Genomic DNA, 11,990 nt, shown 5'->3' on the forward strand with positions numbered 1-11,990 from the left:
CTGCATTCGCTGCTCCCAGTGCAATTTTTACTGTATTGGCATGTCCAAACACAGACTGAGTGACCAATTTGTGGAAAACCTCTGCTCTGTCTGTAGGAAAGTTTTTTTTCCAGTTGCTTGTCATTTTCATCCACCCTCTTGCTCTTATGTCAACATTTCCATCCAAGGCCTGCTGCAGTGTTTCAGCGAGGCCCAAACGTAAGCTGGAGGGACAACACTGAGTTTCCACCTTGGTATTTTACGACTTCCGGTCTCAATATTGAGTTCAACCACTAAGTGAACACTGCCCTCGATTTTGGTTACACCCCTTCCCCACATCTCCCCTCCCAGTGAAGTAAACCTATTTTTGACTATCCACAGAAATCATTAAAGAGATGCAAAAGAGGTGTTAGAGGATGGTGGTTGATGGAAAATGTTCATCCTGGAGTTCAGTTACTAGAGTACCACAAGGATCTGTTTTGGGGTCACTGCTGTTGGTTGTTTTTATAAACTACCTGGATGAGGGCTTAGAAGGATGGGTTAGTAAATTTGTGGATAACAGTAAGGTCAGTACAGTTGTGGATCGTGCCAAAGGGTATTGTAGGTTACAGAGGGATAAGCTGCAGAACTGGGCTGAGAGGTGGCAAATGGAGTTTAATGCAGAAAAGTGTGAGGTGAATCACTTTGGAAGGTGTAACAGAGTACTGAGCGAATGGTAAGATTCTTCATAGTGTAGATGAGCACAGAGAGATCTCAGTGTCCATGTACATAGATCCCTCAAAGTTGCCACCCAGGTTGATCGGGTTGTGAAGAAGGCATACAGTTAGCTTTTATTAGTAAAGGGATTGCATTTCAGAACCATGAGGTCATGCTGCAGCTGTACAAAGCTCTCGTGTAGTCACACTTGGAGTATTGTGTGCAGTTCTGGTCACCGCATTATAGGAAGTGTCACAAATTTGGTTCCTTTTTTCTAAATACTGTTCCTTTTCTCAAGGATATTATGTCCTTGATTTTTCTCAATGTAGTAAGCCACTCCCAGATCTGATTAGCCTAGTTTGGTATCGAGTAAAGGGTATTGAGAGACCTTTTGGTCATATGTAAACAGATGAGACTTCAGGCCAAATTGATCATGTTTTAGAAGTGACCTGTATAATGAAAGGGGAGTGGTCAGCTCTCTAGCTGAGCAGTTCCATGAGCTATGTGGACTCTCTCTTCTCTCTCTCCTCTCTTCTTTCTCTCTCCTCTCTTCTTTCTCTCTCCTCTCTTCTTCCTCTCTCTCTTGTTCCATTTGTTTACTGGTTTTTAAGGGCGTTTGCATATTTGGACTATTGTGTATATTCGGAACAGCACAGTTAAGTTTGGATAGACTGAGTTCTGTAGGCATTCTTTATTCTGTTCTTTGTGTTTCATTGTGTAATTTTGTGAATAAATTTTTGTCTGTTTTAAAACCTGGTAGTCAACCTAGCTAGCTTAACCCAGATAATTCCCACTGTACACTTACCAAAACAAATTGCAAAGTTATGGACTGGGCTGCCTGCTTAAGAATGTTTTGAGTGATCTGGCCTCGTCCATAACAGAAGGATGTGGAAGCTTTGGAAGGGGTTCAGAGGAGATTTACTAGGATGTTGCCTGGTGTAGAGAGAAGGTCTTACGAAGAAAGGTTGAGGGACTTGAGGCTGTTTTCGTTAGAGAGAAGGTTGAGAGGTGACTTAATTGAGATATATAAGTTAATCAGGGGGTGAGATAGGGTGGACAGTGATAGCTAACACAAGGGGGCATAGCTTCAAATTGAGAGGTGATAAATATAGGACAGATGTCAGAGGTAGTTTCTTTACTCGGAGAGTAGTAGGGGAGTGAAACGCACTGCCTGCAACAGCTACAGACTCGCCAACTTTACCGGAATTTAAATGGTCATTGGATAAGCATATGGACGAGAATGGAATAGTGTAGGTTAGATGGGCTTCAGATTGGTTTCACAGGTCGGCGCAACATCAAGGGCTGAAGGGCCTGTACTGCACTGTAATGTTCTATGTTCTATCAAGATTATCCCTTTATTATCATCAGCATTTCTTTGTCTTTTGGTTGAGGCATCCTCACCAGTTTTACATTCCATCTTCTTTCCCCTTTGTCAACAACATAATAGTTATTTTTCAGCCGTTTTCAGCTCTAAAGAAGAGGTGTTCTGAACTTGAAATGTTAACTCTCCATAGATGCACCATTTGCTGAGTTTCTCCAGTACTTTGGTTTTATCCAGATGGGAAGACATTTTTTTTATTAATCCTTCTGATCAAAAACTACAAACTTTGCTCAGAAATACTTTCAAGTTGCCTTCAACTGGCCATCCTTTTATTTTGAATACCCCTTTGGGGAATTGATGTCTTGCTCAATTCTTCTTTTGAATATTGCCATTGGCTCAACTGTACAACTGCGAATCCACTCCTTTCATGGATAGTTATCCTAACACTGTTTTCTCTCCAATTTTGCTCACCATTTCACTTGATAACATCTCAAAATTCACAGGAATTTTGTTCATGTTCTGAATACAGGCTAATCTGTATCCATTCTGTTGTCAGTGTTTGTATATACAGCTGCTGAAACTTGATCGTCACACCTGTCATTAGTTTCTGCAGGAAGTTGCTAGAAATCTTTGCTGTCTGAAGCATTACAAAATTGTATCTCTTCATACACTTGGTACGTCATCCAGGTTTGTTTTTGAAACCTGCAATCCCTAACTTTTTTGCTTGTTTCAGGGAAAGGATTTATATTGATCGTTGAGAAACTGAGATACTTCACTTGAGTATCTTCCAACTGTAGCGACGTGCTAAGCTTTCTTCTGTGTGTGCATTTATTCTTGGGCGTCTGCCTAAGCTTCCTCCATCTCTTATGGTGTCCGATATCTTGAATTCTTTCGTTGCTGTATAATTATTTGTCTGATCTACAATCTAAGAGAATTTAAGTTTGGGCTGTGTTTCTACTGTTTTTTTTCTTGATACCATATTGCCATATTAGAGGGTGGGATTTGCAGGACTGCATTATACACCAGTTAGGTGGTAGCTTGACATCATGTACTGATGTACAGTGACGTGAGCTGCCTTCAATGGTATGCAATTTGATGCTGGGAGAAAGTGAGGACTGCACATGCTGGAGATAAGAGTCGAAAAATGTGGTGTTAGAAAATCACCGCAGGTCAGGTAGCATCTGAGGAGCAGGAGAATGGATGGGCAATAAGCCCTTCACCAGTTTCCTCATCTGTTTGATGCTGTCAGCTTGCACCAAGGTGAGCATAACTGCAGTGGCAAGTAGGTGGGAAGTACCAAGTTTGGATTTGTTTTAGTTAAAAGACAGGTATTGACATGTTTACAACAGCAGCTTTAAAAAAGATTTCAAGCTTACAACAAAAATTGAAAGTGTTTGTGCATTTTCACTACAACTCTAGTAATGTTGTGAAGCAGTTTCACATTGAAGCAGTAAAGTTGCACTGTAAATATTGATCTGAACCTTGTGTGATGTGAAATAAGAGGCCTGTGGAAATTTGGAACTCTACCCAAAGACTCTGACTGCTGAGTTAATTAAAATTTCCAAGGCCGTATTTTGTGACAGCTGGAACTGCTGCTACTTACAAACAAAACAAATATTCATTCTTTCTAATGATCTAAATGAAGGCAATCTAAAATCTTAAGTGAATTGCAGCTGCAAGTAGCTCAGGATTACAAGAGAAGTGTAATGTTCTTACTTTCTCCTGAACAGAGATAATTTTAATCCATCACAGACTGGATCCAAATCTTTTCAGATTGTATAGCTCAGGTATAACATTGTGACAAAATGGCGCCATTTAGGACTGAGCTCTAAGAAAGCTGCCCATAAAAATTTGGCTATCTTTGTGGGGTGGTTTTTAACCATTCGCCGTTATAATTCAATTCTGAAATCCACTATAGGGGATCATTAGCCTTCAGTAATGGTAATGTCATCAAGTAGCTAAGCAGCTAGTCATGTCAAAGTTTCTCAGAAAGCAAGCAAAGTCACTTCCTTCACTTGGCAATCACTTGACAGAGAATGAGACAATGAGACGTACACATGAGATTAAGATGGAAGATGAAATTTTTAAATAAAACTAAGTCTTTGTAATCTGTTTTTCTCATAGTTGATAATTTCACATTCAACAAATATAAAACTAGTCTTTCAGGAGTAAAAAGGTTGTTCAATAATTATGGCTTAGTATAATATTAAAAACCTTGTTACACTGCATTGAAACATGAGAGATCCTGAAGGGAATTGGCAGGCTGGATACTGAGAGGATGTCTCCCCCGTTAGAGATGCTAGGTACAGTTTAAAAATCTATTGAAAAATAAATAAAATGTAATTTAAGACAGGCTTTTTTTTAAATCAATGGGGACATTGGTCTTCAGAATTCTCTTCCCCTGAGCTAATGGAGGTAGTGTCATGAGTAATTTTAAGGTGAATTAGTTTTATTCTGGATTAATAAGAGACTCATAAGATATGGAGGGGGGGGGGGGGGGGGTGGAAGTAGAATCACGGAATTCCTACAGTGCAGAAAGAGACCATTCAGCCCATCAAGTCTGCAGCGATCCTCTGAAGAGCATCCCACCCAGAGACACTCCATAACTCTGCATGGGTTTTTACCAAGGCAAAACCACCTAGTCTGCACCACTCTGGATGCTCCTGGGCAATTTAGCTTGGCCAATCCACCTAAACACATCTGTGGATGGTGGGAGTAAACTCCACACAGTCACCCAAGGCTGGAATTTAACTTAGGTCCCTAGTGCTGTGAGGCAGCAATACTAACCACTGAGCCACTGTGCTACACTTGAGGTGAAGTTGAGGCCACAGTCATATCAGCCAGGTTCTCGTCAGATGGTGGATCAGGCTCACGAGGGCAAATGGCAAGATGTAATCACATTCAGCGATTTACAACATAAATAATTAACATCTGGAAGTTCACTTCAGATGCAGTGATTTCTAATATTTCAATCTGTAGAGAATTCAATAGCATATTTGTGAAGGAGCATGACATCACTGACAGCAGTTCCTAGATTTTCACGTGTAACTGCGTGTATAGAGGCCACAGCTGCTGTCAGTTTCAGTTTTGTAATGATGGTGAAATTTAACAGTTTTGCCATCATTATAACTGCAAAATGTGGAACATTGCCTTTACATGGGAAAACATTTTTATCCTGCCTACATCTTGTGCAGATAAAGAAAAATCTTTTTTTTTCCAATGTATATATCCTGTTGACTTATTTTTTGTTTGGACTATGTAGCTGATTAGTGCAGATGTGCCATTGTGTCAGTTTCCTGGTATAGATTTTGTTGGGAGAGAATGTTGTATGTTTTGAGGAAGAGCATTTGCTTTGTTCAAAAATCTGTTTTAACCTTGGAGATATCCTTAATATGTTCCAATCACATTAATTTCTTTTTTTTCCAGATTTGGAATCAGTATTTTGCCCTGAAGAATACCATCTCTGCTGTAATTCCTGTGAGTATGGCTTAGATTTAAGCTTCATGTATGAAGATTGATTATTTTTGGCAATGTATTTACATATTTTGTGATTTTTGTTTCCTGAAAGGGTACAACATTTGATCTCATGCACAGCAGATCTCAGCAATGCCCCACTGTGAGTAAACTGTATTGTTCAGTGTCAACGTGTTGACATCTTTATTTTAAAATGATACTTGACTCTGATAAGTTGAAATTGTGAAAGAAAGCATATTGGTTTGGTGCAAATGTTGTTTATGTTTTGTATTTTTCTGATTTGGAAGCATTTAATTTGGTAAATTGGTGACAACAGTTGTTGAAACGCATCCCAAGCATGAAGGCAGAAGTATTTAAAACCTTGCATTTGACAGACATGTCTCATAATTAACATTACGTTTCTGGCACTTTTTACTGATCTGCTGTTTCTATCATACATGCTGATTATGTTTTTTTTTGTTACGATTAAATTTACCTACTGAATCCTCCAGAGGCTCTTGCCCCGAGAATCTTGAGTCCTTTTACTCCATGTTGCTTTGCAGCTAAAATTCAGTTTTGATTTGATACCGCTTGCCTCTGGAACTGTCATTCTCTCCTATTGAAAGTATTAATTAACAAATTTATTTTTGTTAGGTAAGAATATCAAGGCCCCTTGAGTTGTAAGGAAGCCATAGTCTTTTGAATGGTGGAGCTAACTCCAGGGGTGCAATAGCCTTTTTTTGTTTCTAATGTTCCACATTTAGCAGTATCTACTACTTATCATAGGTTCAACAGATTATTCCTGAGAAATATTTTCTATAGCGATGCATAAACGAAATTAGTAGTTGAAGGTTGGGGGTGGTGGGAGGAGGGGAACTGAAAAGTGAAGAAATCCACATTCTCGAGATCCTGGAAAATGAGGAAATATGTCCTGGGGATGGTTGAATGGCAGAGGAAGAACAGTGTATACACAACTGAAAAGGAACACGATGGCAAAATCCAAATAAGAATAAATCATATTAGTACTGTTCAAAGCTACTTTAGGAGAAATTTAGAGTGGGAGACTGGAATCTTCTTCAAGCCACCTGTTTTGTATTTTGCCCAAATGTATAGAATAAATCAGAAGAATCCCACCAAACGTGGGAACAGTGTTCACATGTATGAATTACTTAGTACAAAATAGGAAATCATGCTCTTGTTATCCAGTAATTAAGCAGATAGTGAGTCCAAGATATTGTCTGGGAACAATAAGGTTGACTTTCCCTTTTTATACTTCTCTTTTGCATTTCGTCTCTGTATTGCAGTCCAGGTTCAAAGCTTTAGAGATTTATGATTTTGTTTCCCAGTTTATTTGATATTTTGAAGAATCACCTGACAAAAGAGAAAATGTTCTAATGTTGCTGCCTAAATTCTACAAGGTTTTCACCCCTCGAAGCTGTGAGGCTTATCATTTATTGGTATAAATTCAGAATTCCAGGCTGTACATTATCACTTGTCCATGTTAAAAAAAAAGTAAATCTATCAGAAAAGTCCACGTGTTGATATCTATCCTGTTCTGTTCCAGTTCTTGTATGCTTTGCCAAGACAAACAGGTTATGAGTTCTTTGTGGGTCAGTGGTCTGCGACTGAACTTCACTTTTCCTCTTTAATTAATATTCAGGTATGTAACTGTAGGCAAGAACTTCCAGCCAGTAAACATGATGGAACATACCTGGCTTGGCAGTTCTTTTGTGTTGATGTGTTAATAGTTAGTCTTGATATCTATACCCGCTGTCAAATTCCCTCTATATTTAGTTACTTTAAAAAGGGGTATTGCTTTAAACTTTCTCTCTGATTAATACAATGATTATCAAATATCACATAAGAAGGGTCGAAAGTGCATTTACATTGTGCATTTGCAACCTCTCATGCTAGATGGTCAGCACAAAACAATTACAGTTAAAATATTAATTGGGAGCAAGAGTAGACCACTTATCTCATCAGCCTTCTCTGCCATTCATGGCTAATCTGATTATGGCCTCAACTCCACATTCCTGCCTACGCCAATAACATTTGTTTCCCTTGTTAGCCAAGAATCTATTTACTTGTTTAAAATGTTCAATGACCCTTCCTCTGCTGCTTTCTAGTGAGAAGAATTCCAAAGCCACTCAGTACTCAGAAATAAAGTCCCCTTTAAAATCTATATCTTACATGGAAGCCTCCTTATTCTTAAACTGTGTTCCCTCCTTGTCTCTCCCACAAGAGAACATCCATTCAGAATCTACCCTGACAAATATCCTTAGAATGTTATTGAAATATATATGACTGGCATTCCGCTGAACGCCAGTGGAAACAAACCATCCTGTCCTACCGTCCTTCTTGAGATAAACCCCACCTCCATCCCTCAGCTATCGGTTGAGAGAATTTTCTCTGTCTTATAACGCGGTGCAATCCTTACTTAAATGAGGAAATTAATATGAACATAGTAGTCCAGATATGATCTCACACATATCCTATACTGAAAATCAATATACAATTGAAGCAAAACATTCCTATTTTTATGTTCCTTACAATAAATGATAACATACAATTTGCTTTACCAATAATTTGTTCTACCTACATATTAACATTTTGTTATTTATGGGAACCGAGATTCCTCTTCACCTTTAGTTCTGCCAGCTCTGTCCACTTCCCTTGTCAGAACCATGTTGACTGTTCCTGATTACATTAAGTTTCTCTAAGTGCTTGTTATATATCCGATTCACAGAATAACAGATCTCAGCATTTTCCCAATGTAGATGTTAAGCTAACTGGCCTATAGTTTCCTGCCTTGTCTCCTTCCTTTATGAAATAGACTAGTTACACACACTATGTCAAATCTGATGGAACCTTTTACAAAATCTAGAGTATTTTGGTGAAAGAAAGATGAACCAATCTTATGTCAGCCCCTACCTCTTATTAAGATCCTAGGCTGAATTCCCATCAAAATCTGGGAAGTTGTCACCTTTTAGTTCTAATAATTATCTCCTTCCCTTTTCCTTGGTGACTTGTAACTTTCTAGTTCTTCCCTTGTTTTTATCCCCGAATCATAATTATTGATAAGAGATAATTTCTGTCTACTGTTGTGAAATTGGATGTAAAATATGCGATCAGTTCATCCATCATTCATATTAATATCTGTCTATATTTAATTCCGAGATTCGCTCTGTGTAGAACCGAAGATCACTTCACTTGCTCTTTTCAATTAAAAACAAATGCTTTGAGAAACTCTTGCCATCTGTCAAAATATTTCTAGTTTGCTTCCTTTTATTAATCTTTGAGTAGTTCTTTGCTGTTCTTTCAATTCTGTCCAATCTTCTGACCTGCCTCCTCTTTATGGAATTATACACATTTTCTTTCAATTTGGTACTGCCTTCAACTTTCTTAGTCAGCCACATATCCTTCCCTTAGAGCCATTCTTTATACATCCCAGTTGGTCCCTTAAATGGCTGCCACTGTACCTGTACTGACTATTCCTTAATCTGATTTCCCAACTTGTTTCATCCACTGGTATCTTTATGCCCTTTATAATTGTTCTCTTTAAGTTTAAAATATTAGTCTTAGATGAAGGCAATTAGGTGAGCATGCAGTACTGTATCACTGTTTAAAAATAAATCAGTATGGCCACACTAATTCCCTTTGTTTTAAATTTGTTTTTTGTTCTGCTGTTTGTCTGCAGACCTCCAATATACGACAAGCTTCTTAATCCTTTTTTTTTCCCAATGTTTTCTTTTCTTGGCTTTCAGTCTTTGGGGGAAAATTCACCAAGCCAGCTTATAATCTATCATTACCCGGATCTGCAGAAGGAGAAGGGCATTGTACTACTTACTGCAGAAATAGACACAACGTTTCTGGTAAGAAATATATTTTTAATATGCAGAAAATATGGCAATTAGCTCATTCCTAGGTATGCTGTTAAGCATTGATTGTTATAGAGTTAGGTAAATATAGAGAAAACACTGGGGCTAGAATTATCCTAAACTGATATTGGAGTTTATTATTTCAGGGTTACAGAGAAATTAATACCACTGTTCTTTTACATTAAAAAGTAGTACTCACCATTGTGTACATTCTGTTTTGGAAAGATAAAACATATACCATGACCAATTTCTTTTTAAAAATGTTAGTCTTTATCAGTGGTGCTGTACTGACTTTCAAATATATCATGAGGTGCGAATAAGTGCTCTTGTTCAATTCTGTCTGATTTAACAGTTATCTCCCACAGATGGCACTGTCAGCTATCTTTAAGAGATGCATAGTATCAACAATATATATCCCTCCAACACAAAATCAATTGGTATAACCACTTGATGTAAAATTTCATAAAATGTATTAAGGTAACCTTGGGATGCTCACGAAAGAAGCTTCAGGGAATACTTGCACTCAATTTCTTTCTCATCCTCCTGTGGTCAAGCACTTTATTAACCATTACTATGTACATTCCTGTATGCCAGCTGAGACTGGGTATACATCAGAACAAGTGAAGCAGACAATAATGCAAGTGCATGCTGTGCCACAGCATACTGGTTTTAATATGCGAGCAAAACTGTTGTGTGTAATGAAATGAAAAGCATAATTCAAGATTAAGAAGAATAAAACATGAGGGCTTGACGTTTGTTCACTTGTTGATTTCTTCAGTTGTGACAGTTAATATAAATTAATGGCAAAAAGTGTTCTTTTTAAAACTACAAAAAATTTATAGATTAGAATTTTTTTTTAAAGTTGTCTTTGTTAACGACAATACTTTGCCAGTCTGAACAATGAACATGTGTAAAACTTGCCCTGCTGAAATACCTCTGGTTGAACCCTTCTTTAATGGGAAAAAGAGGATGGGTAGGTTTTGCAATGCAACAAAATGTATAAAAGGAAGGAGCAACTGACAGCATTACAATTGAAAAAGCAAAGTCTTAATGGTAGCATTTACTGAACTTTGTGTTTTCTGACTTACAGAATGTACAAGAGGCACAGTGTCTAGCAAATGAAGCACAACTGTTTTATGCCACGGATTGCGAAAAGATCTTCAATCTGGTGGAGACATTTAATCATAAACCCAATGATTTCAAACACATGTCAGTCATAGCTGAGATTGAGCAATGTGGAATGGGAGGAACTTTGAGAAACCAGAGTGCAGAGATGTAACTTTGAAGAAGAGGATGAGACATAAATGCATATAACTTTGATATAGACCCAAAAAGATTGGCACTGACACTGTATATTGCTGCTTTTGCTCACCAGTTTTTGTGAACAACATTATCTGGAACAACATGATTGATGCAGCAACCAAAGATCTCATCTCATCCCCATTACCCACGAGTGGCAACTCCTCATTGAAATGCATAAAGTTTAGAACCTTGAATGTGGTGAAGTAATGGTTGATATTAAAGTTCCATAATACACAGCAAGCGAAGTGTTAAATATTAAGTTTTTCAATTTTCTGAAAATCTTAAAGCATAAGAAATGGGAACAGGAACAGGAATGAACTATATGCCTCCTTGACCTTTCTCAGCCATTTAATAAGACTGTGGTTGATCTGAAACCTAATTTCCACTTGTGTACCTAATTCACATATTTGTTGATCCAAAAATCTTAGCATTGCCTATACTCAACAACTTGAGTATCAACAGTCCCTGTTTGGAGAATTTGTTAGCTTCTTAACCCGCTGAGGAAGACATTCTCTTCATCATTGTCCAAATGGTCATCTCCCTCTCCTCTGAATTCCTAGCAAAGAAAGCAGCTTTTGGGCACCCATTCTGTTAGACTTTTTCATACCTTTTAAATATTTCATTTAACATTCTTCTAATTTCCAGAGGACATTGGCTAATTCAGCACAGTATTTCATCATTGATCAATCCTCACATCCCAGGAGTCAACTTGGTGAACCTTCATTTTCACCCCCTTATTAGAAAAATGTGTCTTTCCACCTGACATAGAGTCATAGAGATGTACAGCATGGAAAGTGACCCTTCGGTCAAACCCATCCAGGCCGACCAGATATCCCAACTCAATCTAGTCCCACCAGCCAGCACCCGGCCCATATCCTCATATACCCATCCAAATGCCTTTCAATGTTGCAATTGTACCAGCCTCCACCACTTCCTCTGGCAGCTCATTCCATATGCATACCACCCTCTGTGTGAAATAGTTGCCCCTTAGGTCTCTTTTATATCTTTCCTCTCTCACCCTAAACCTATGCCCTTTAGTTCTGGACTCCCTAACCCCAGGGAAAAGACTTTGCCTATTTACCCTATCCATGCCCCTCATAATTTTGTAAACCTCTATAAGGTCACCCCTCCGACGCTCCAGGGAAAACAGCCTCTCCCTGTAGCTCAAATCTTCCACCCCTGGCAACATCCTTATAAATCTTTTCTGAACCCTTTCAAGTTTCACAACATCTTTCTGATAGGAAGGGGACCAGAATTGCACGCAATATTCCAACAGTGGCCTAACCAATGTCCTGTACAGCTGCAACATGATCTCCCAACTCCTGTACTCAATACTCTGACCAATAAAGGAAAGCATACCA

At 38.3% G+C, this 11,990-nt stretch overlaps 1 protein-coding gene across 2 annotated transcripts in view; it reads left to right on the top strand.

The window, feature by feature from the left end:
• atpaf1 (ATP synthase mitochondrial F1 complex assembly factor 1) overlaps positions 1-10,882 on the top strand; it is a 28,496-nt gene extending 17,614 nt beyond the window's left edge. The window contains exons 5-9 of one of the 2 annotated variants that reach the window (XM_043698971.2): positions 5,423-5,473; positions 5,565-5,612; positions 7,014-7,109; positions 9,214-9,321; positions 10,418-10,882. In XM_043698971.2, the coding sequence (XP_043554906.2) occupies positions 5,423-5,473; positions 5,565-5,612; positions 7,014-7,109; positions 9,214-9,321; positions 10,418-10,606 (492 nt within the window). In that variant the 3' untranslated portion in view covers positions 10,607-10,882. The remainder of the gene's footprint in view (positions 1-5,422; positions 5,474-5,564; positions 5,613-7,013; positions 7,110-9,213; positions 9,322-10,417) is intronic. The other variant, XM_043698972.2, reaches the window with a different exon arrangement.
• Positions 10,883-11,990: the final 1,108 nt, after the last annotated feature.

This window comes from Chiloscyllium plagiosum, unplaced genomic scaffold (assembly GCF_037043375.1).
Source record: "Chiloscyllium plagiosum isolate Xiang-an unplaced genomic scaffold, Cpla_swu_hap1 HiC_scaffold_9, whole genome shotgun sequence".
Taxonomy (NCBI): Eukaryota; Metazoa; Chordata; class Chondrichthyes; order Orectolobiformes; family Hemiscylliidae; genus Chiloscyllium; species Chiloscyllium plagiosum.